We start from the raw sequence: 21,611 nt of genomic DNA, 5'->3' as shown, positions 1-21,611 counted from the left end.
ACATGTGGAGGAAGTTAGAATTCAGGCTGTACCACAACAACATGTGGAGGAAGTTAGAATTCAGGCTGTAACACAACAACATGTGGAGGAAGTTAGAATTCAGGCTGTACCACAACCACATGTGGAGGAAGTTAAAATTCAGGCTGTACCACAACAACATGAGGAGGAAGTTAGAATTCAGGCTGTACCACAACAACATGTGGAGGAAGTTAGAATTCAGGCTGTAACAACAACATGTGGAGGAAGTTAAGGGGTGTGAATACTGATCATATTGACCGACTGATCATCGTATTGACTGACTGATCATCGTATTGACTGACTGATCATCGTATTGACTGACTGATCATCGTATTGACTGACTGATCATCGTATTGACTGACTGGTCATCGTATTGACTGACTGGTCATCGTATTGACTGACTGATCATCGTATTGACTGAGTGATCATTGTATTGACTGAGTGATCGTTGTACCCCCAGGTATGGAGCTGTCGGAGCTAGTTGCGTTCAACGGTCACCTGTACAGTGTGGACGACCGTACAGGAGTTGTCTACAGGATAGAGGGGAACCAGGCGGTACCCTGGGTTATACTGACTGATGGAGACGGGTCTGTCTCAAAAGGTGTGTGTGTGGGGGGGGGGGGGGGGGTCTGGGTAAAGAGTGGATCACCAGGACCATACTGTAATAACCTCTAACCCTTGACCTCTGTGTAGGGTTCAAGGCGGAGTGGCTGGCGGTGAAGGATGAGTGCCTCTACGTGGGTGGTCTGGGTAAAGAGTGGACGACCACTACCGGAGAGTTCATCAACGACAACCCCCAATGGATCAAGATGGTGGGTTACCGCGGCAACGTGCAACACGAGAACTGGGTACCGCGTTACAACGCCCTGCGCAGCGCAGCCGGGATTCAACCGCCAGGTGAGGGAGGGGGGGAGGAGTCTAATACACCCGTCTTTAATCCTCTTGGTTCCTGGAAGAATGTATGACACACCCTTTATTATTTGTGTCACGCTAAACCTCTTTCTCCGAGGCGACCTGATGCACCAAGTCAGTTGTGTGGAAAAACACTCCCTCGATCATCTCACCATCTCTGTCAACTGGGTTAATCTCACACTTTCTCTCTCATGTATCTCTCTTTCTCCCTCCAGGTTACCTGATCCACGAGTCTGCAGCGTGGTCCGACCGCCTCCAGCGCTGGTTCTTCCTCCCCCGCCGCGCCAGCTCCGAACGCTACGATGAGGTCGCCGACGAGCACCGCGCCACCAACCTCCTCCTCTCCTGCCCCTCGGACTTCCGCGAAATCACCGTGGGGCACGCTGGACCCCTCCACCCAACGCACGGTTTCTCCTCGTTCAAGTTCGTACCTGACACCGACGATCAGATCGTACTAGCGTTGAAGTCGGAGGAGGACGCAGGGAAGATAGCGACGTACATCCTGGCGTTTACTTTAGACGGGAGGATGTTACTGCCAGAGACGAAGATAGGAGACCTGAAGTATGAAGGACTGGAGTTCATTTAAAATGGATGGGGAGGAAAGAGAGGAGGGATGGAGAGATCCTGAGGAGAGACGAGGGATCCTGAGGAGAGACGAGGGATCCTGAGGAGAGACTGGAGAGAGGGTTGATTTTTAGAACTTACCAACATCACCTACCTGTGGCCTGACACACCTGTGAAGTAGTGTGATGAGGTAAGAGAACTCTGTTCCAGGAAGGGTTACGGTCATCACCAACAAGGTTGTCCAGAGAAACGACTAGTGTTTGGTGACAGACACCCTAAGATTTTTCACATGGGCAACTTCCTGGCCCCCCAAATGAGTCTGGGTAATGTAGTCTACTAAGTTTGGGTTTAAACAGACAGCCCAATTCTGATGTTTATACCAATCACATCAGATCTGACTGGTCAAAATAATTGGCTGCATCTCTAAACGCAGCCTAAGAAGATCTATGGTTGAACAGTGGTCAAACGCTCACAGGGTTGTGTTCAGTAGGCAAAATCGGAAAGAAACATTTCAAAACTGAGCATTAATTACCTGAAGTTTTCCGTTATAATGTATTTATCTTTTTACGTTTGTGCCTCCTGAAGAGGACCCTTGTTAACACTAACTCACAAATGCAAAACTTGGATGACGTTGGGTTTGTCAACATTTGCCATATGTTGAACAGACTACTGAATAAGATGCATGGTCTTCTTACACCAGCTGTTATGTTAACTTGTTTTCACTCTTCCTTTTAAAACAGAACACCTCAGATTAAAATGTCCATTCTGGTTCAAAGAGTTGGTTGAATAATGGACAGCTTACCACAGAAAACATGGGTCAAACATATTCAAATTTTTCAAATCTTTATTGATCAACAGATACAGTACATTAGTTAGATCCTCTTACAGGCTGATTTAAATGTGTCAATCATTCACTTCAATATGTAAAGTCGGAATTTACAAAGATACGTTCCACAAATACTCAGTCAAACAATGTGGATCCCATTGACAAACTTGATCAGATACATTTCACACATCATCCTATAGTAATTGATTTACACATGGCCATCATAAGCAGCTGAATTAATCAAACGTTCTCGTCCCGGTTGTCCAAAAGGTCATTTTAAAAACCTGACGATGTAGTAGTGCAAGGTGGTGGCAAGTTTACAAGCTGGTTCCCATGGCGACGACATCCTGAGGCAGCCCTGCCATTTTGAGCGTTGTGAAGGAGCCCAGTTTAGAGTAGAAGTCAAACATCCTCCTGTCACCCTGCCTCAGCTCACAGAACACACCTCTGGAACCTGTAGGAGAGAGAGAGGGGCAGGGGAGATTCAGATAACTACAGTCAAATGACAAGGAGGGGAAAAGAATGTGAGGAACAAGAAACTGAACGATGCACCTCATTCTGAATATAGATGTGTGTTAGTTCTGATTAATCCAGTCCTATGCCATCAGGGAGAGAAGCACCATCTGGTATAGACACATCTGATCCATTTCTGGATCAGTAACTGAGTCCTACTTTATATTGTGTCAATTCCCCACCTCTAAAGCAAAAGCTGAAAGTGCTTGAACCCCCGTCTGATTACTAATGGGTCAAGGGTATTGTTGAACTCTGACATCATCACGCTGCATAGCAGCCATCACACTAAGCCAGGGTTCTCCAACCCTGTTCCAGGAGAGCTACCCTCCTGTAGGTTCACTCCAACCCTGTTCCAGGAGAGCTACCCTCCTGTAGGTTCACTCCAACCCTGTTCCAGGAGAGCTACCCTCCAACCCTGTTCCAGGAGAGATACCCTCCTGTAGGTTCACTCCAACCCTAATCTAGTGCACCGGATTCTAATAATTAGCTGGTTGATCAGCTTAGTTACAACTGGGGTCGGAGTGAACCTCCAGGAGGGTATCTCTCCAGGAACAGGGTTGGAGTGAACCTCCAGGAGGGTATCTCTCCAGGAACAGAGTTGGAGTGAACCTCCAGGAGGGTCTCTCTCCAGGAACAGGGTTGGAGTGAACACCTCCAGGAGGGTATCTCTCCAGGAACAGGGTTGGAGTGAACCTCCAGGAGGGTATCTCTCCAGGAACAGGGTTGGAGTGAACCTCCAGGAGGGTCTCTCTCCAGGAACAGGGTCGGAGTGAACCTCCAGGAGGGTCTCTCCAGGAACAGGGTCGGAGTGAACCTCCAGGAGGGTCTCTCTTCAGGAACAGGGTTGGAGTGAACCTCCAGGAGGGTATCTCTCCAGGAACAGGGTCGGAGTGAACCTCTAGGAGGGTATCTCTCCAGGAACAGGGTCGGAGTGAAAACCTAAACAGGAGGGTCTCTCTCCAGGAACAGGGTTGGAGTGAACCTCCAGGAGGGTATCTCTCCAGGAACAGGGTTGGAGTGAACCTCCAGGAGGGTCTCTCTCCAGGAACAGGGTCGGAGTGAACCTCCAGGAGGGTCTCTCCAGGAACAGGGTCGGAGTGAACCTCCAGGAGGGTCTCTCTTCAGGAACAGGGTTGGAGTGAACCTCCAGGAGGGTATCTCTCCAGGAACAGGGTCGGAGTGAACCTCTAGGAGGGTATCTCTCCAGGAACAGGGTCGGAGTGAAAACCTAAAGGAGGGTCTCTCTCCAGGAACAGGGTTGGAGTGAACCTCCAGGAGGGTATCTCTCCAGGAACAGGGTTGGAGTGAACCTCCAGGAGGGTATCTCTCCAGGAACAGGGTCGGAGTGAACCTCCAGGAGGGTATCTCTCCAGGAACAGGGTCGGAGTGAAAACCTCCAGGAGGGTATCTCCTCCAGGAGGGTATCTCTCCAGGAACAGGGTCGGAGTGAACCTCCAGGAACAGGGTCGGAGTGAAAACCTCCAGGAGGGTATCTCTCCAGGAACAGGGTCGGAGTGAACCTCCAGGAGGGTATCTCTCCAAGAACAGGGTCGGAGTGAACCTCCAGGAGGGTATCTCTCCAGGAACAGGGTTGGAGTGAACCTCCAGGAGGGTATCTCTCCAGGAACAGGGTTGGAGTGAAAACCTAAAGGAGGGTATCTCTCCAGGAACAGGGTTGGAGTGAAAACCTAAAGGAGGGTATCTCTCCAGGAACAGGGTTGGAGAGTCCTGCTCTAGGCTCAGTCCAACAGTGACCAGAAACCCACTGTGCAGGTGCACCATAATATACAAGTTAACAACTCACCACTGGTCTTCATCAACGAGAGCAGGCTGCCAATCATACGCCTGGCGGGGGCGGGGTCTGTAACCCGGGGGTGGAGCTGCATGGTTATCAAGGAGGGGAAGTCCCCTGGCAACGTCCTCTACAAGACGGACGGACGGACGGACGGGGGAGATCAAGTCATATTTTCAGAGTCAAGGAACTCCATACAAAACACATGAAGTAATACAGAGAGACATAACAACCATATAGAATAATGTTGGGGTCAATGATTCCAACAAAACACATGAAGTAATACAGAATAATGTCGGGGTCAATGATTCCAACAAGACCAAGTCATATTCCAGTGTGTGATTGTCCCGTTGGCACCTAGCGGTTACCTGGTTGTTCAGTGCAGCTGCTGTGGCGTCAGTGAGGCCCAGGGCGTACCCACACACCCCCCTCTCATCCTCCAGAACCAGACCACAGTTTGGGGAGGGGGACAGCTGCCCTCCTGCTAGCCTGGGGAGGGGGAGAGGTACACTGGGACATTACATACTGGACGTCTAGACTGAAGGCACAGTCACATACTGAAGCACAAAAATGACTGGCTGATCAGACTGTCCAGAGTGGATCATTGGGGAGTCATGCTGTACACACACACTCCATCACCCATCACTGATCAGACTGTCCAGAGTGGATCATTGGGGAGTCATGCTGTACACACACACTCCATCACCCATCACTGATCAGAGACTGTCCAGAGTGGATCATTGGGGAGTCATGCTGTACACACACACTCCATCACTGATCAGAGACTGTCCAGAGTGGATCATTGGGGAGTCATGCTGTACACACACACTCTCTCACCCATCACTGATCAGAGACTGTCCAGAGTGGATCATTGGGGAGTCATGCTGTACACACACTCTCACCCATCACTGATCAGAGACTGTCCAGAGTGGATCATTGGGGAGTCATGCTGTACACACACACCCATCATTGATCAGAGACTGTCCAGAGTGGATCATTGGGGAGTCATGCTGTACACACACACTCTCTCACCCATCACTGATCAGAGACTGTCCAGAATGGATCAATGGGGAGTCATGCTGTACACACACACCCATCATTGATCAGAGACTGTCCAGAGTGGATCAATGGGGAGTCATGCTGTACACACACACCCATCACTGATCAGAGACTGTCCAGAGTGGATCATTGGGGAGTCATGCTGTACACTCTCTCACCCATCACTGATCAGAGACTGTCCAGAGTGGATCATTGGGGAGTCATGCTGTACACTCTCTCACCCATCACTGATCAGAGACTGTCCAGAGTGGATCAATGGGGAGTCATGCTGTACACACACACCCATCACTGATCAGAGACTGTCCAGAGTGGATCATTGGGGAGTCATGCTGTACACACACACTCTCTCACCCATCACTGATCAGAGACTGTCCAGAGTGGATCAATGGGGAGTCATGCTGTACACACACACCCATCACTGATCAGAGACTGTCCAGAGTGGATCATTGGGGAGTCATGCTGTACACTCTCTCACCCATCACTGATCAGAGCAGGTAGTGCTGCTGCAGGAGCCTTGGCCTCTCCTCTCTGCATCTCCATGTGGATCTTCTGTATCTCAGTCTGAAACAACAGAGATGTTATAAAGACAAAATCAATAAAGATGTCAGCTAGCCGATACATGCCTTATGTATTACAGAGGTGGTTTGAACCAAACCTAACGCCCGCGCTAGCTTATAACTACACGCGTTAGCTTCTTCGTGCATCAGCTAGCTTATAACTACACGCGTTAGCTTCTTCGTGCATCAGCTAGCTTCTCAATGAGAATGAAACGCGTGAGTCATATTAGAATAATTATTAAAACAACACAGTACCACAGTCATTTTTCCCATAAGGGATTTTAGAAACACTTGAAATAAGGGCCGTGTTTTGTGTAGGTTTACCCTGGTGTGACGTTCTGATAACCATGTAAATCCCCCCATCAGACAAGGTGACATCAATATATTCACCAGTATTTACCTCCAAAAAATGTAATGCTAATGTGGCTATCATACAGAACTACAAATGCCATGATATAGACGAGATACTGCTGAATCGATGTAGTAATTAATAAATTGACTAAAGTTCTTTATATGGACAATTCTGTGAACTGTCTTGTGCAAGTTTTAAATGGACACAAAACCTGTTAGCAAAGGTGTCAACTAGAGATGCCGTGCAGGAGCATGCTGGGATTTGTAGTCTTGCATGATGTCTACTTTGATGCTAATTAGCATTTTCGAATCAGAGTAAATAGTGCTGAATATATTGATAAAAGTCACCTTGTCCGAGAGAGATTTACATAGTTATCAAAACATCACGCCAAAGTAAGTCTACATGAAACACAGCCCTTATTAAGTGTTTCTAAAATCCCCCATGGGAAAAATGATTGGAGGAAAAACATTTGGAACCATTTACCTGTTTGACTGCTAGGTTTTATGGGAATTATGACGTGTCCACTGTGGTGCTCTATACTACAGGCTTTCGCTCAGTGGGCTAACACAGTCTTATGGCAAAACACTCAGAAGACCTGGTTTCCATTCCCAGTCGGCCCACACGTCTCGTATATTTAAATAGATATGTTAGAGTCAGTTCTAGATCAAATGAAATAACTAACCTTGTCTTCTGGGCAGAAGGGTCGTATAGAATACACTGATGTCATAGGAGGGTGACGGAACAGATCTCTGTTACCATGGCAAGGCAGCATTCTCTGAACAACAACAAACAACAGCAATACTATCGTCATCAATCAGTCAGTACCAAGTCAAAGATCTCTTTATGCCTGAGAGATCAATGGCTCTGTCTAGGTGGTCGTCTGTGATCCCCTGTGTGTGTGTGGCTTGTCATTGTTTGAGTGTTGATCTGTGATGTGAATGTGAAGTACACACAGCTGTAGTGTGTTCTGTGGTGTGCATCACATTGTACTTGTAGACTTGATACAAATAGTAGCAAAAGGTGAATGTTGAACTTTTGTTGCACACATCCAGTAACAATTTTGGATGACATAATTACACTTAAAAAAAGTTTGACTGCAGAATTTATTACCAATGTTGATGCAATGACGCTGTTGACCGATTGAGATGTAAGAGGCATACAAAAGAATTCCAGTCATCTCATCAAAGGGATGATGGGGGTTAAAGGGGTGGATGATGGGGGTTAAAGATGGGTGGGGTGGATGATGGGGTTAAAGGGGTGGATGAATGGGATTAAAGGGGTGGATGATGGGGGTTAAAGGGGCGGGCTATGGGGTTAAAGGGGTGGATGATGGGGTTAAAGGGGCGGATGATGGGGGTTAAAGGGGTGGATGATGGAGGTTAAAGGGGTGGATGATGGGGGTTAAAGGGGTGGATGATGGGGGTTAAAGGGGCGGGTGATGCAGGTAAAGGGGTGGATGATGGGGGTTAAAGGGGCGGATGATGATGGGGTTAAATGGGTGGATGATGGGGGTTAAAGGGGTGGATGATGGGGGTTAAAGGGGTGGGATATGGGGGTTAAAGGGGTGGATGATGGGGGTAAGCGCCGTACCTGGAATTCCCCGGAGAGACCCCCTCTAAACCCCCAGGGCTCTGGGTCATCAGTCATCACCTGGGCTGAGGGCCTACTCTGCCCCCCTGTGGACACAAACAATATTACACTTAAATGATACATCAACCTGTATGCTTATTGCCTACTGCATACAGCTCCTTGTGCCACACCACACAACAACGCACCGACCTACACAACAACGCACCGACCTACACAACAACATACTGACCTATATGGGTCTCTCCCCCCCCTCACCCGTTGTACTTAATTGTTTGGCGGCGCCGCTTCATGCGTCTCACGCGCACACTATTCCCCCGCCCCTGTTGTACCCAATTGTTTGACGTAGGCGCGGGCCAGGGTGACACCACTCTTGATGTCACAGATGTAGTTGTAGAGGTCGTAGAGGATGCTCCGGTTGGGGGCGTTGGACAGGCGGTTAAACATGGTAAACACAGCAACACACATCACGTCAAAACACTTCGCCCTGGAACGCCACTCTGCTGTCTGTAGAGAGGGAGAGAGGAGGCCGAGAGATACATAGAGACAGAGAGAGATATATAGACAGAGAGAGGGAGAAGCATAGAGACAGAGAGGGAGAGAGGACAGAGAGAGGGAGATACATAGAGAGAGAGAGGGGAGATACATAGAGAGAGAGAGGAGATACATAGAGACAGAGAGAGAAGCATAGAGACAGAGAGAGGGAGATACATAGAGACAGAGAGAGAGAGACACATAGAGACAGAGATACATAGAGACAGAGAGAGGGAGATACATAGAGAGAGAGAGATACATGGAGACAGAGAGGGAGAGATACATAGAGACAGAGAGAGGGAGATACATAGAGAGAGAGAGAGGGAGATACATAGAGAGATAGGGAGATACATAGAGACAGAGAGAGGGAGAAGCATAGAGACAGAGAGAGGGAGATACATAGAGACAGAGAGGGAGAGATACATAGAGTCAGAGAGAGGGAGATACATAGAGACAGAGAGAGGGAGAAGCATAGAGACAGAGAGAGGGAGATACATAGAGACAGAGAGAGGGAAATACATAGAGACAGAGATACATAGAGACAGAGAGAGGGAGATACATAGAGACAGAGAGAGAGAGATACATAGAGACAGAGAGAGAGAGACACATAGAGACAGAGATACATAGAGACAGAGAGAGGGAGATACATAGAGAGAGAGAGATACATGGAGACAGAGAGGGAGAGATACATAGAGACAGAGAGAGGGAGATACATAGAGAGAGAGAGAGGGAGATACATAGAGAGAGAGAGAGGGAGATACATAGAGACAGAGAGAGGGAGATACATAGAGACAGAGAGAGGGAGATACATAGAGACAGAGAGAGGGAGATACATAGAGACAGAGAGAGGGAGATACATAGAGACAGAGAGAGGGAGAAGCATAGAGACAGAGAGAGGGAGATACATAGAGACAGAGAGAGGGAAATACATAGAGACAGAGATACATAGAGACAGAGAGAGGGAGATACATAGAGACAGAGAGAGAGAGATACATAGAGACAGAGAGGGAGAAGCATAGAGACAGAGAGAGGGAGATACATAGAGACAGAGAGAGAGGGAGATACATAGAGACAGAGAGAGGGAGATACATAGAGACAGAGAGAGAGGGAGATACATAGAGAGAGAGAGGGAGATACATAGAGACAGAGAGAGGGAGATACATAGAGACAGAGAGAGGGAGAGATACATAGAGACAGAGGGATACATAGAGACAGAGAGAGAGAGATACATAGAGACAGAGAGAGATACATAGAGACAGAGGGATACATAGAGACAGAGAGAGGGAGAGATACATAGAGACAGAGGGATACATAGAGACAGAGAGAGAGAGAGATACATAGAGAGAGAAGGATACATAGAGACAGAGAGAGAGAGAGAGATACATAGAGACAGAGAGAGGGATACATAGAGAGCGAGAGAGAGAGATACATAGAGACAGAGAGAGGGAGAGATACATAGAGACAGAGGGATACATAGAGACAGAGAGAGGGATACATAGAGACAGAGAGAGAGATACATAGAGACAGAGAGAGGGAGAGATACATAGAGACAGAGGGATACATAGAGACAGAGGGATACATAGAGACAGAGAGAGAGAGAGATACATAGAGAGAGAAGGATACATAGAGACAGAGAGAGAGAGAGATACATAGAGACAGAGAGAGGGATACATAGAGAGAGAGACGGATACACATAGAGAGAGAGAGAGGGAGTTAGTGAGAAAGAGAGAGAGTGTGTATGTGTGTTAGAGAGTTGTCCATGTAAGTTCTTACAATTTCCACATCAATAAAGAAACTTATATTATTACATTGATTGATTGTGTCCCACTCAGTATTTGTCTCTATATCCCACACTGCCTCTGAGTCCCTTCAGCCAGTCCAGTCCCAACACACACACACTCCTCACCATCTCAGTCCCAACACACACACTCCTCACCAGCTCAGTCCCAACACACACACACTCCTCACCAGCTCAGTCTCTGCCTCTCCCACTGCTTCTCTGTGTGCTTTCAGCCAGTCCAGTTCCGTCAGCATGGTTCTAGCAGTAGAACCGTGTTCATACGGCAGGTAGAACAGTTCTGAGAGGAGCTGGAGATCGTCCAGGGTCAGGGGTTCTGCTGTGAACAGGGGGTTGTCCCCAGAACCTGGCACGTACACGGGGTCTCCCACGTCAGTCTGCATGGGCTCCTCGTCAGAGGACTCTTTCTTCAGGTGGGTGGGGTTCAGAGGTCGAGGGCCTGAGGTGAAGACGACAGCCAGAGAGTTAATTCATCTGTTTGATCTCTTCACAATGAGTAGATGTAATTAAAAAGTGGATCTGGAATCACAGTCCTCATGGAGACGAGGATGTGTTGTTTTTGTGTCGTTTTCATGTGTTTGCCCACAAGGGGATAAATAAAGTTGTATTGAATTGAATGTTGAAGCTGCCCTCTTGGTTGGTCATCTTTCCCCTCTGTACCTCCAGGCTGGTCCGTGCTGAGGAACTCCTGTAGCCAGTCAGTCAGGGCCAGGGTGAGGGCTCTCTTGGGGCTGTAGCAGGGGTCTGAGCCTGCCTCATCATCATCACCACCTGCTGGGGCGATGACGTAGTTTAGGGTTAGTTTAACTCAGTGGCATTGTGGTTCATCCTAAGATTGGCCTCTCTGCATGGCACTCAGGGGATGGATTGGGGGCCAAGGCCTCTCTGCATGGCACTCAGGGGATGGATTGGGGGCGAGGCCTCTCTGCATGGCACTCGGGGGATGGATTGGGGGCGAGGCCTCTGCATGGCACTCAGGGGATGGATTGGGGGCCGAGGCCCTGCGATAGACTAGCGTCCTGTCCAGGGGTTACTTGTACATCAAGCTGCCTCACATAAGACATTAAAAGGAGTGTAAAACAGTAACACCTCAGATACTCACTCATCTCCACGTCTCTCTGTCCTCCTACTCTTCCTCCTTCAGACCGGCACCACGTCGCCAGGGTGTGGATCGCCACGAAGTTAGGGTGGTACTCACAGTTAGGGTTGGTCAGCACCCCTCTCAGCTTGGGGATCAGGTCTGTGGGACGATCCTAAGAAGAGGAAGACATGTAGCGAATTAGGGGGTTGAAATTGTTCCCAAGACCCCACTAGAAGAGGACCACAGTAGTGGAGGAGAAACACTTCTCTATTATTCTACATCTACTATTAACATACTCCCCGTCTACCACTGCTTCTAGAACACAGCTTCTAGAACACTGCTTACAGAACACAGCTTCTAGAACACTGCTTACAGAACACAGCTTCTAGAACACTGCTTACAGAACACTGCTTATAGTGCAGTAGTGCATTATATAGGCAATAGTGGTTGAATAGACAATTAATAATTATCATAAACCTTCCACAATAGAAGGTTAATAGAAAAGTCTATTATAAATAGACACCTTGTATGGTCTCATCCCCTGGGGTCATAGTATTAATAACAGACACCTTGTATAGTCTCATCCTCTGGGGTCACAGTGTTAATAGACACCTTGTATGGTCTCATCCTCTGGGGTCACAGTGTTAATAGACACCTTGTATGGTCTCATCCTCTGGGGTCACAGTATTAATAACAGACACCTTGTATAGTCTCATCCTCTGGGGTCACAGTGTTAATAGACACCTTGTATGGTCTCATCCTCTGGGGTCACAGTGTTAATAGACACCTTGTATGGTCTCATCCTCTGGGGTCACAGTGTTAATAGACACCTTGTATGGTCTCATCCCCTGGGGTCATAGTATTAATAATAGACACCTTGTATGGTCTCATCCTCTGGGGTAATAGACACCTTGTATGGTCTCATCCTCTGGGGTAATAGACACCTTGTATGGTCTCATCCCCTGGGGTCACAGTGTTAATAGACACCTTGTATGGTCTCATCCTCTGGGGTCATCGTATTAATAATAGACACCTTGTATGGTCTCATCCTCTGGGGTCACAGTGTTAATAGACACCTTGTATGGTCTCATCCCCTGGGGTCATAGTATTAATAGACACCTTGTATGGTCTCATCCCCTGGGGTCATAGTATTAATAGACACCTTGTATGGTCTCATCCCCTGGGGTCACAGTATTAATAGACACCTTGTATGGTCTCATCCCCTGGGGTCACAGTATTAATAGACACCTTGTATGGTCTCATCCCCTGGGGTCATAGTATTAATATACACCTTGTATGGTCTCATCCCCTGGGGTCACAGTATTAATAGACACCTTGTATGGTCTCATCCCCTGGGGTCACAGTATTAATAATAGACACCTTGTATGGTCTCATCCCCTGGGGTCATAGTATTAATAGACACCTTGTATGGTCTCATCCTCTGGGGTCATAGTATTACTAGACACCTTGTATGGTCTCATCCCCTGGGGTCATAGTATTAATAATAGACACCTTGTATGGTCTCATCCCCTGGGGTAATAGACACCTTGTATGGTCTCATCCCCTGGGGTCATAGTATTAATAGACACCTTGTATGGTCTCATCCCCTGGGGTCACAGTATTAATAATAGACACCTTGTATGGTCTCATCCCCTGGGGTCATAGTATTAATAGACACCTTGTATGGTCTCATCCTCTGGGGTCATAGTATTAATAGACACCTTGTATGGTCTCATCCCCTGGGGTCATAGTATTAATAGACACCTTGTATGGTCTCATCCCCTGGGGTCACAGTATTAATAATAGACACCTTGTATGGTCTCATCCCCTGGGGTCATAGTATTAATAGACACCTTGTATGGTCTCATCCTCTGGGGTCACAGTATTAATAATAGACACCTTGTATGGTCTCATCCTCTGGGGTCATAGTATTACTAGACACCTTGTATGGTCTCATCCCCTGGGGTCATAGTATTACTAGACACCTTGTATGGTCTCATCCCCTGGGGTCATAGTATTAATAGACACCTTGTATGGTCTCATCCCCTGGGGTCATAGTATTAATAGACACCTTGTATGGTCTCATCCTCTGGGGTCACAGTATTAATAACAGACACCTTGTATAGTCTCATCCTCTGGGGTCACAGTGTTAATAGACACCTTGTATGGTCTCATCCTCTGGGGTCACAGTGTTAATAGACACCTTGTATGGTCTCATCCTCTGGGGTCACAGTGTTAATAGACACCTTGTATGGTCTCATCCCCTGGGGTCATAGTATTAATAATAGACACCTTGTATGGTCTCATCCTCTGGGGTAATAGACACCTTGTATGGTCTCATCCTCTGGGGTAATAGACACCTTGTATGGTCTCATCCCCTGGGGTCACAGTGTTAATAGACACCTTGTATGGTCTCATCCTCTGGGGTCATCGTATTAATAATAGACACCTTGTATGGTCTCATCCTCTGGGGTCACAGTGTTAATAGACACCTTGTATGGTCTCATCCCCTGGGGTCATAGTATTAATAGACACCTTGTATGGTCTCATCCCCTGGGGTCATAGTATTAATAGACACCTTGTATGGTCTCATCCCCTGGGGTCACAGTATTAATAGACACCTTGTATGGTCTCATCCCCTGGGGTCACAGTATTAATAGACACCTTGTATGGTCTCATCCCCTGGGGTCATAGTATTAATAGACACCTTGTATGGTCTCATCCCCTGGGGTCACAGTATTAATAGACACCTTGTATGGTCTCATCCCCTGGGGTCACAGTATTAATAATAGACACCTTGTATGGTCTCATCCCCTGGGGTCATAGTATTAATAGACACCTTGTATGGTCTCATCCTCTGGGGTCATAGTATTACTAGACACCTTGTATGGTCTCATCCCCTGGGGTCATAGTATTAATAATAGACACCTTGTATGGTCTCATCCCCTGGGGTAATAGACACCTTGTATGGTCTCATCCCCTGGGGTCATAGTATTAATAGACACCTTGTATGGTCTCATCCCCTGGGGTCACAGTATTAATAATAGACACCTTGTATGGTCTCATCCTCTGGGGTCACAGTACTAATAGACACCTTGTATGGTCTCATCCTCTGGGGTCACAGTGTTAATAGACACCTTGTATGGTCTCATCCCCTGGGGTCATAGTATTAATAGACACCTTGTATGGTCTCATCCCCTGGGGTCACAGTATTAATAATAGACACCTTGTATGGTCTCATCCCCTGGGGTCATAGTATTAATAGACACCTTGTATGGTCTCATCCTCTGGGGTCACAGTATTAATAATAGACACCTTGTATGGTCTCATCCTCTGGGGTCATAGTATTACTAGACACCTTGTATGGTCTCATCCCCTGGGGTCATAGTATTAATAGACACCTTGTATGGTCTCATCCCCTGGGGTCATAGTATTAATAGACACCTTGTATGGTCTCATCCCCTGGGGTCATAGTATTAATAGACACCTTGTATGGTCTCATCCTCTGGGGTCACAGTATTAATAATAGACACCTTGTATGGTCTCATCCCCTGGGGTCATAGTATTAATAGACACCTTGTATGGTCTCATCCCCTGGGGTCATAGTATTAATAGACACCTTGTATGGTCTCATCCCCTGGGGTCATAGTATTAATAGACACCTTGTATGGTCTCATCCCCTGGGGTCATAGTATTAATAGACACCTTGTATGGTCTCATCCCCTGGGGTCATAGTATTAATAGACACCTTGTATGGTCTCATCCCCTGGGGTCATAGTATTAATAGACACCTTGTATGGTCTCATCCCCTGGGGTCATAGTATTAATAGACACCTTGTATGGTCTCATCCTCTGGGGTCACAGTATTAATAATAGACACCTTGTATGGTCTCATCCCCTGGGGTCATAGTATTAATAGACACCTTGTATGGTCTCATCCCCTGGGGTCACAGTATTAATAATAGACACCTTGTATGGTCTCATCCCCTGGGGTCATAGTATTAATAGACACCTTGTATGGTCTCATCCTCTGGGTTCATAGTATTACTAGACACCTTGTATGGTCTCATCCTCTGGGGTCATAGTATTAATAGACACCTTGTATGGTCTCATCCCCTGGGGGCACAGTATTAATAATAGACACCTTGTATGGTCTCATCCCCTGGGGTCATAGTAGACACCTTGTATGGTCTCATCCTCTGGGGTCACAGTATTAATAGACACCTTGTATGGTCTCATCCCTGGGGTCATAGTATTAATAGACACCTTGAATGGTCTCATCCCCTGGGGTCATAGTATTAATAGACACCTTGTATGGTCTCATCCCCTGGGGTCATAGTATTAATAGACACCTTGTATGGTCTCATCCCCTGGGGTCATAGTATTAATAGACACCTTGTATGGTCTCATCCTCTGGGGTCATAGTATTAATAGACACCTTGTATGGTCTCATCCCCTGGGGTCATAGTATTAATAGACACCTTGTATGGTCTCATCCCCTGGGGTCATAGTACTAATAGACACCTTGTATGGTTTCATCCCCTGGGGTCATAGTATTAATAGACACCTTGTATGGTCCCATGAAGATTCTCTGGGGGTCGTAGTCATTGGCGTGGATGTTGTCCCAGATAACCGGCGCCCTCTTCAGGACGGAGGACACCTCTACAATGGACTCTACCGTGATGTGGTGCGACACCACCTTAGGACCTGCAGGACAGGATAGCATAGAGTGGGTTAGATTGGATGCCTGTTAGTCTTTACACTGCACTTTGTAATGTCCTTAAAACTCACTCATCCGAGGAAACATTCCAGGAGCTAAATTAGGAAACAGACCATAGTTGGTGGGAAACAAAAGGAAGGAAAGTGACTTCCTGTCTGCTCTCACCTGTCCAGAGAACATCAATCCCAGGTAGGAGGTTCTCTCCCACAGTGTGAAGGTAGGCCGACTGGGAGACGTTAGGAGTGCAGAATGCTGCACAGTAATCTGAAACAAACCACAACACACACAGACATTCTAGTCCTTGACGACACTTGCAAAAAGCAGCAAATTGTGAGAAAATAAATAATTTATATTGGATCTTAAAACAGGGTGTGTCCAATATGGCTGCCAGCAACCAACATGTAATGGAACACTGCTTTTAATTACAATGACCTTCTCACTGTGCGGTTGTCTGACATTGGAATGTTGATATGGAATTGGAATGTCCATTCTAGATCCTTCTGATTCTATTTCTATGGGTCTGACTGACCATTCGTCCATTCTAGATCATTATGATTCTGTGGTGATGGTCTGACCTCTGACCTCACCTGTGGGGCAGAAGAGGAAGGTGTCAGGCTGTCCCAGGTGTGTGAACACCTCGTTGGTGACAGCTACCTGGGCGTGGGCGAACGAGCTGAATGCCTGCTTGTCTGCCGGACACATCTCTGTCTCGATGTCGTCAAAGAGGAGGGAGAAGGAACTGCAGCCAAACCCACTCACCTGGAAGAGGAGGGGAGGAGAAATCAGCTTTTCTCTCTAAACATAGTTCTAATACCCCCACTTGGTCCAGTTCTAGGCTACCATAGTTCTGGAACATCACTTGGTCCAGTTCTAGGTTACCATGGTTCTAGAACATCACCTGGTCCAGTTCTCGGTTAGCATGGTTCTAGAACATCACCTAGTCCAGTTCTCGGTTACCATGGTTCTAGAACATCACCTGGTCCAGTTTCCTCTTCAGGGTGGCAACCTCTTTGGGGTTGGAGAATGTGATGTCCAGTCCAGGGGAGATGGCGTAGATGAAGTCCACTCCGTTCTTCTTTGCTGCAGTTATCAGAGCAACCAGTTTCTCTGGAACAGAAGATTAAGATTCACCCCAAATGGCACCCTATTCCCTTTATAGTGCACTACTTTTGACCAGGTCAAAGGTCGTGCATTATATATCCTGTACATCCTGTATAGATTAGGGAAGAGGGTGCCAGGTCAAAGGTCGTGCATTATATATCCTGTACAGATTAGCCAGGTCAAAGGTTGTGCATTATATATCCTGTACATCCTGTATAGATTAGGGAAGAGGGTGTCAGGTCAAAGGTTGTGCATTATATATCCTGTACATGCTGTATAGATTAGGGAAGAGGGTGCCAGGTCAAAGGTCGTGCATTATATATCCTGTACATGCTGTATAGATTAGGGAAGAGGGTGCCAGGTCAAAGGTCGTGCATTATATATCCTGTACATCCTGTATAGATTAGGGAAGAGGGTGCCAGGTCAAAGTAAAATAAAAAGACCATTTTAACTTCACTTAACCAGGTAAATGGATTGACAAGAACACATTTTATTTGTCCAAGTCTCAAAATGACGACCTAAAGACGTGCACCATCTACTTCTACTATCTGAGGGAAATGGTGTCATTCGAGACAGAGGCTTTCACAACAATGCGATAGTTGCTAAGTAGATCAATTAAATCAAAGTAGATCAAAAGGTAAATGGGAGTGGATCTTCAGGTCAAAGTGAGGGCATCAACGATGATCTGACATGACAACATATCAACAGTATGGAGCTGCATCTCCTAGGCAACGCCACAACAACACACATCACAATCACTATGTCTCTTATCTGAACTAAGGGTGGGGTGGAACTAGGTGGTACTGATAGGCCACAGGGGTCAGGGGTTTGCAACGCTGTGTGTGTGTGTATGTGTGTGTGTGAGACGCTGTGTCCTCCTAACCTGCCTCCTCAGGTGAGTATAGATCCCTCCAGTACATTCTGTGTTTGTAGTCATCTTTAGGGGCGTAGAGGTACGTGTTCAGACCCCACTTCTTCTCCCTACACAAACAAACACACTGAGACACTTATGCTCTCTACATAAACACACTGTATGAGACACTTCTGGAAAAGCAACAACTTCCTGTATGGGCTGGATCGGTGAAAGCAACAACTTCCTGTAAGGACTGGATCGGTGATAGCAACAACTTCCTGTAAGGACTGGATCGGTGAAAGCAACAACTTCCTGTAAGGACTGGATCGGTGAAAGCAACAACTTCCTGTAAGGGCTGGATCGGTGAAAGCAACAACTTCCTGTAAGGGCTGGATCGGTGAAAGGAACAACTTCCTGTAAGGACTGGATCGGTGAAAGCAACAACTTCCTGTAAGGGCTGGATCGGTGAAAGCAACAACTTCCTGTAAGGGCTGGATCGGTGAAAGGAACAACTTCCTGTAAGGACTGGATCGGTGAAAGGAACAACTTCCTGTAAGGACTGGATCGGTGAAAAGAACAACTTCCTGTAAGGACTGGATCGGTGAAAGGAACAACTTTCTGTAAGGACTGGATCGGTGAAAGGAACAACTTCCTGTAAGGACTGGATCGGTGAAAGGAACAAGGTGGATAATAAGTTCTGTGAAGAAGGTGAAAATAACAGGATGATGTAAGGACTGGAGTATGATGAAGAGGAACAACTATGATGTAAGGACTGGATCGGTGAAGAGGAACAACTTCCTGTAAGGACTGGATCGGTGAAAGGAACAAGGTGGATAATAAGTTCCCTGTGAAGAAGAGGGAGAGAAAGAGGATGATGAAGAGGGAGAGAAAGAGTATGATGAAGAGGGAGAGAAAGAGTATGATGAAGAGGGAGAGAAAGAGGATGATGAAGAGGGAGAGAAAGAGGATGATGAAGAGGGAGAGAAAGAGGATGATGAAGAGGGAGAGAAAGAGTATGATGAAGAGGGAGAGAAAGAGTATGATGAAGAGGGAGAGAAAGAGTATGATGAAGAGGGAGATCAAGAGGATGATGAAGAGGGAGAGAAAGAGGATGATGCAGAGGGAGAGAAAGAGGATGATGAAGAGGGAGAGAAAGAGGATGATGAAGAGGGAGAGAAAGAGGATGATGAAGAGGGAGAGAAAGAGTATGATGAAGAGGGAGAGAAAGAGGGTGGGTGAGTGTGTGTTTAGAAATTGTTTACTACCTTTGGAAAAGCTCAGTCCTCTGTTCCATAGTCCAGGGTCGCCCGTAAAAGCCTGAGTGAAGCAAAGGTCATAGAAACTTTTACAGTTGTCAGGCATAATGTGGCGCACAGAGCAAAGCTGTTATCAAGGCAACGGGTGGCTGCTTTGAAGAATAAAAAACATATTTTCATTTGTTGAACACTTTTTTGCTTACTACATGATTCCATATGTTATATTTCATAGTTTTGATGTCTTCACTATTATTCTCCAATGTAGAAAATAGTAAAAAATAAAGAAAAACCCTGGAATGAGCAGGTGTGTCTAAACTTTTGACTGGTACTGTATATATATCAGGGATGGGTAACTCCGGGTCTCCAGAGCCTGATTGGTGTCACTCTTTTTGCCCCAGCTAACACACCTGACTCCAATGATCAACTAATAGTCGTTTTCAGTTTAGAATGCAATTAGCTTAAATCAGCTGTGTTTGCTAGAGATAGGGGGAAAGTGACACCCCTCCACCTCAGGACTGGAGTTTCCCATCCCTGATATAAACTCAGCAAAAAAAGAAACGTCCCCTTTTCAGGACCCTGTCTTTCAAAGATAATTCGTAAAAATCCAAATAACTTCACAGATCTTCATTGTAAAGGGTTTAAACACTGTTTCAATGACCCATAATCAATTAATGAACATGCACCTGTGGAACGGTTGTTAAGACACTAACAGCTTACAGACGGTAGGCAATTAAGGTCACAGTTATGAAAACTTAGGACACTAAAGAGTCCTTTCTACTGACTCTGAAAAACACCAAAAGAAAGATGCCCAGAGTCCCTGCTTATCTGCGTGAACGTGCCTTAGGCATGCTGCAAGGAGGCATGAGGACTGCAGATGTGGCCAGTGCAATAAATTGCACTGCAGTATTTAATGCAGCTGGTGGCCACACCAGATACTGACTGTTACTTTTGATTTTGACCCCCTCTTTGTTCAGGGACACATTATTCCATTTCTGTTAGTCACATGTCTGTGGAACTTGTTCAGTTTATGTCTCAGTTGTTGAACCTTATGTTCATACAAATATTTACACATGTTTAGTTTGCTGAAAATAAACGCAGTTGACAGAGAGGACGTTTCTTTTTTTGCTGCGTTTACAATGTCTTCATAGAACTATAATTTCCTCATAGAACTAGAATGTACTCATAGAACTAGAATGTACTCATAGAACTAAAAATGTACTCAGATAATTTAAGTCTTCATAGAACTAGAATGTCCTCATGGAATTTGAATGTCTTTATACAATTACAATGTCTTAATAGAACTAAAATGCCCTCCTAGAATTAGAAATAAACGTAGTTGACAGTGAGGATGTTTCTTTTTATGCTGAGTTTAATATGGTGTATATCCAAATATACCATATTATAATCTGACACATGCACTGAAATATGTGGCGTAATGTAACTACATTGAATCAAATCAGACACTAGTTGTAGGCCTTTCCGACAGCACGCTATTTGATTGACATCTTACAGTAGGTTTGACGTGATGACGAGTAGAACTCTCACCTTCCACCACACCACTGATGAACCTGCGGGTCTTCCCTGTCGCCTTGGAAGCGCTCGGGTTCGGCATGGTTGTTTCAATTTGTGTACCTGTCCCGGAGATTATTTGATCTGGCGTTAGATGAAGCCTTTAGTAGCACATCGAGCTATAGGTAAAGTTACTCAATGACAATCGATCGCTCAAAATGGCCTAGCTGTGTTTGTGTCAACCACGTAGCTCTGCATGGGATTTTATTAGAATGATAGTTGAGTTCCTTATTGCTCTCTAGTGCGCAGACTCAGTAGCTCGCCAAATAAAGCGATACAAGTTGTATTACACAATTAGACAGTGAAATGCCATTCATAGGAAGAATCATAATTAAAAGTGAATTAAATATTGTTTTAGTTAACCATGCGCGTGTACATTCGTGGATCGACGTAGGGCTACTGGTTGGTGCGTGCTTAAAGAGACAGTGTACAATTTCCTTTAAGGGTCTGCTCTCCATCTTAACGTGTCAAATAAAAACAACTGGCATTAGTTCACAAGTCTACTTTAACTTCATTCAT

The 21,611-nt window shown here is 46.2% G+C and overlaps 2 protein-coding genes across 3 annotated transcripts in view; one reads left to right on the top strand and one right to left on the bottom strand.

The window, feature by feature from the left end:
* LOC139370193 (soluble calcium-activated nucleotidase 1-like) overlaps positions 1-2,305 on the top strand; it is a 31,987-nt gene extending 29,682 nt beyond the window's left edge. The window contains exons 3-5 of the mRNA XM_071109534.1: positions 479-619; positions 712-915; positions 1,146-2,305. Of these exons, the coding sequence (XP_070965635.1) occupies positions 479-619; positions 712-915; positions 1,146-1,516 (716 nt within the window). The 3' untranslated portion in view covers positions 1,517-2,305. The remainder of the gene's footprint in view (positions 1-478; positions 620-711; positions 916-1,145) is intronic.
* A 21-nt stretch (positions 2,306-2,326) lies between these two features.
* Positions 2,327-21,508, bottom strand: LOC139370192 (protein O-GlcNAcase-like). Of its 2 annotated transcripts, none has more exons than XM_071109531.1 (17): positions 21,069-21,508; positions 19,533-19,584; positions 18,298-18,395; positions 17,290-17,420; positions 16,901-17,072; positions 16,479-16,577; positions 16,161-16,300; positions 11,615-11,765; positions 11,173-11,286; positions 10,683-10,951; positions 8,513-8,687; positions 8,184-8,269; positions 7,276-7,368; positions 6,160-6,245; positions 4,994-5,114; positions 4,638-4,755; positions 2,327-2,774 (listed from the first exon to the last, which is right to left on the bottom strand). In XM_071109531.1, exons 1-17 carry the CDS (start codon positions 21,133-21,135, stop codon positions 2,638-2,640), a joined length of 2,109 nt encoding a protein of 702 aa, XP_070965632.1. In that variant the 5' UTR covers positions 21,136-21,508; the 3' UTR covers positions 2,327-2,637. The 2 variants fall into 2 exon arrangements, with proteins under 2 accessions (XP_070965632.1, XP_070965633.1); XM_071109532.1 differs by having other exon boundaries at positions 11,173-11,283; positions 21,069-21,493.
* Between the last annotated feature and the right edge of the window lie 103 nt (positions 21,509-21,611).

Source organism: Oncorhynchus clarkii, chromosome 17, assembly GCF_045791955.1.
Source record: "Oncorhynchus clarkii lewisi isolate Uvic-CL-2024 chromosome 17, UVic_Ocla_1.0, whole genome shotgun sequence".
Classification (NCBI taxonomy): Eukaryota; Metazoa; Chordata; class Actinopteri; order Salmoniformes; family Salmonidae; genus Oncorhynchus; species Oncorhynchus clarkii.
The sequence above is the reverse complement of the archived record's forward strand: the minus strand, read 5'-3'. Positions and strand labels throughout refer to the sequence as shown.

Excerpts from the sequence above, each read along its gene's own strand:
- LOC139370192 (XM_071109531.1), bottom strand. The coding sequence starts at position 21,135 with ATGCCGAACCCGAGCGCTTCCAAGGCGACAGGGAAGACCCGCAGGTTC. Across the intron at positions 19,585-21,068 it reads CATCAGTGGTGTGGTGGAAG|GCTTTTACGGGCGACCCTGG; the intron begins GTGAGAGTTCTA and ends TGCTTCACTCAG. Across the intron at positions 11,766-16,160 it reads TCTTCATGGGACCATACAAG|GATCGTCCCACAGACCTGAT; the intron begins GTGTCTATTAAT and ends TCCTCTTCTTAG.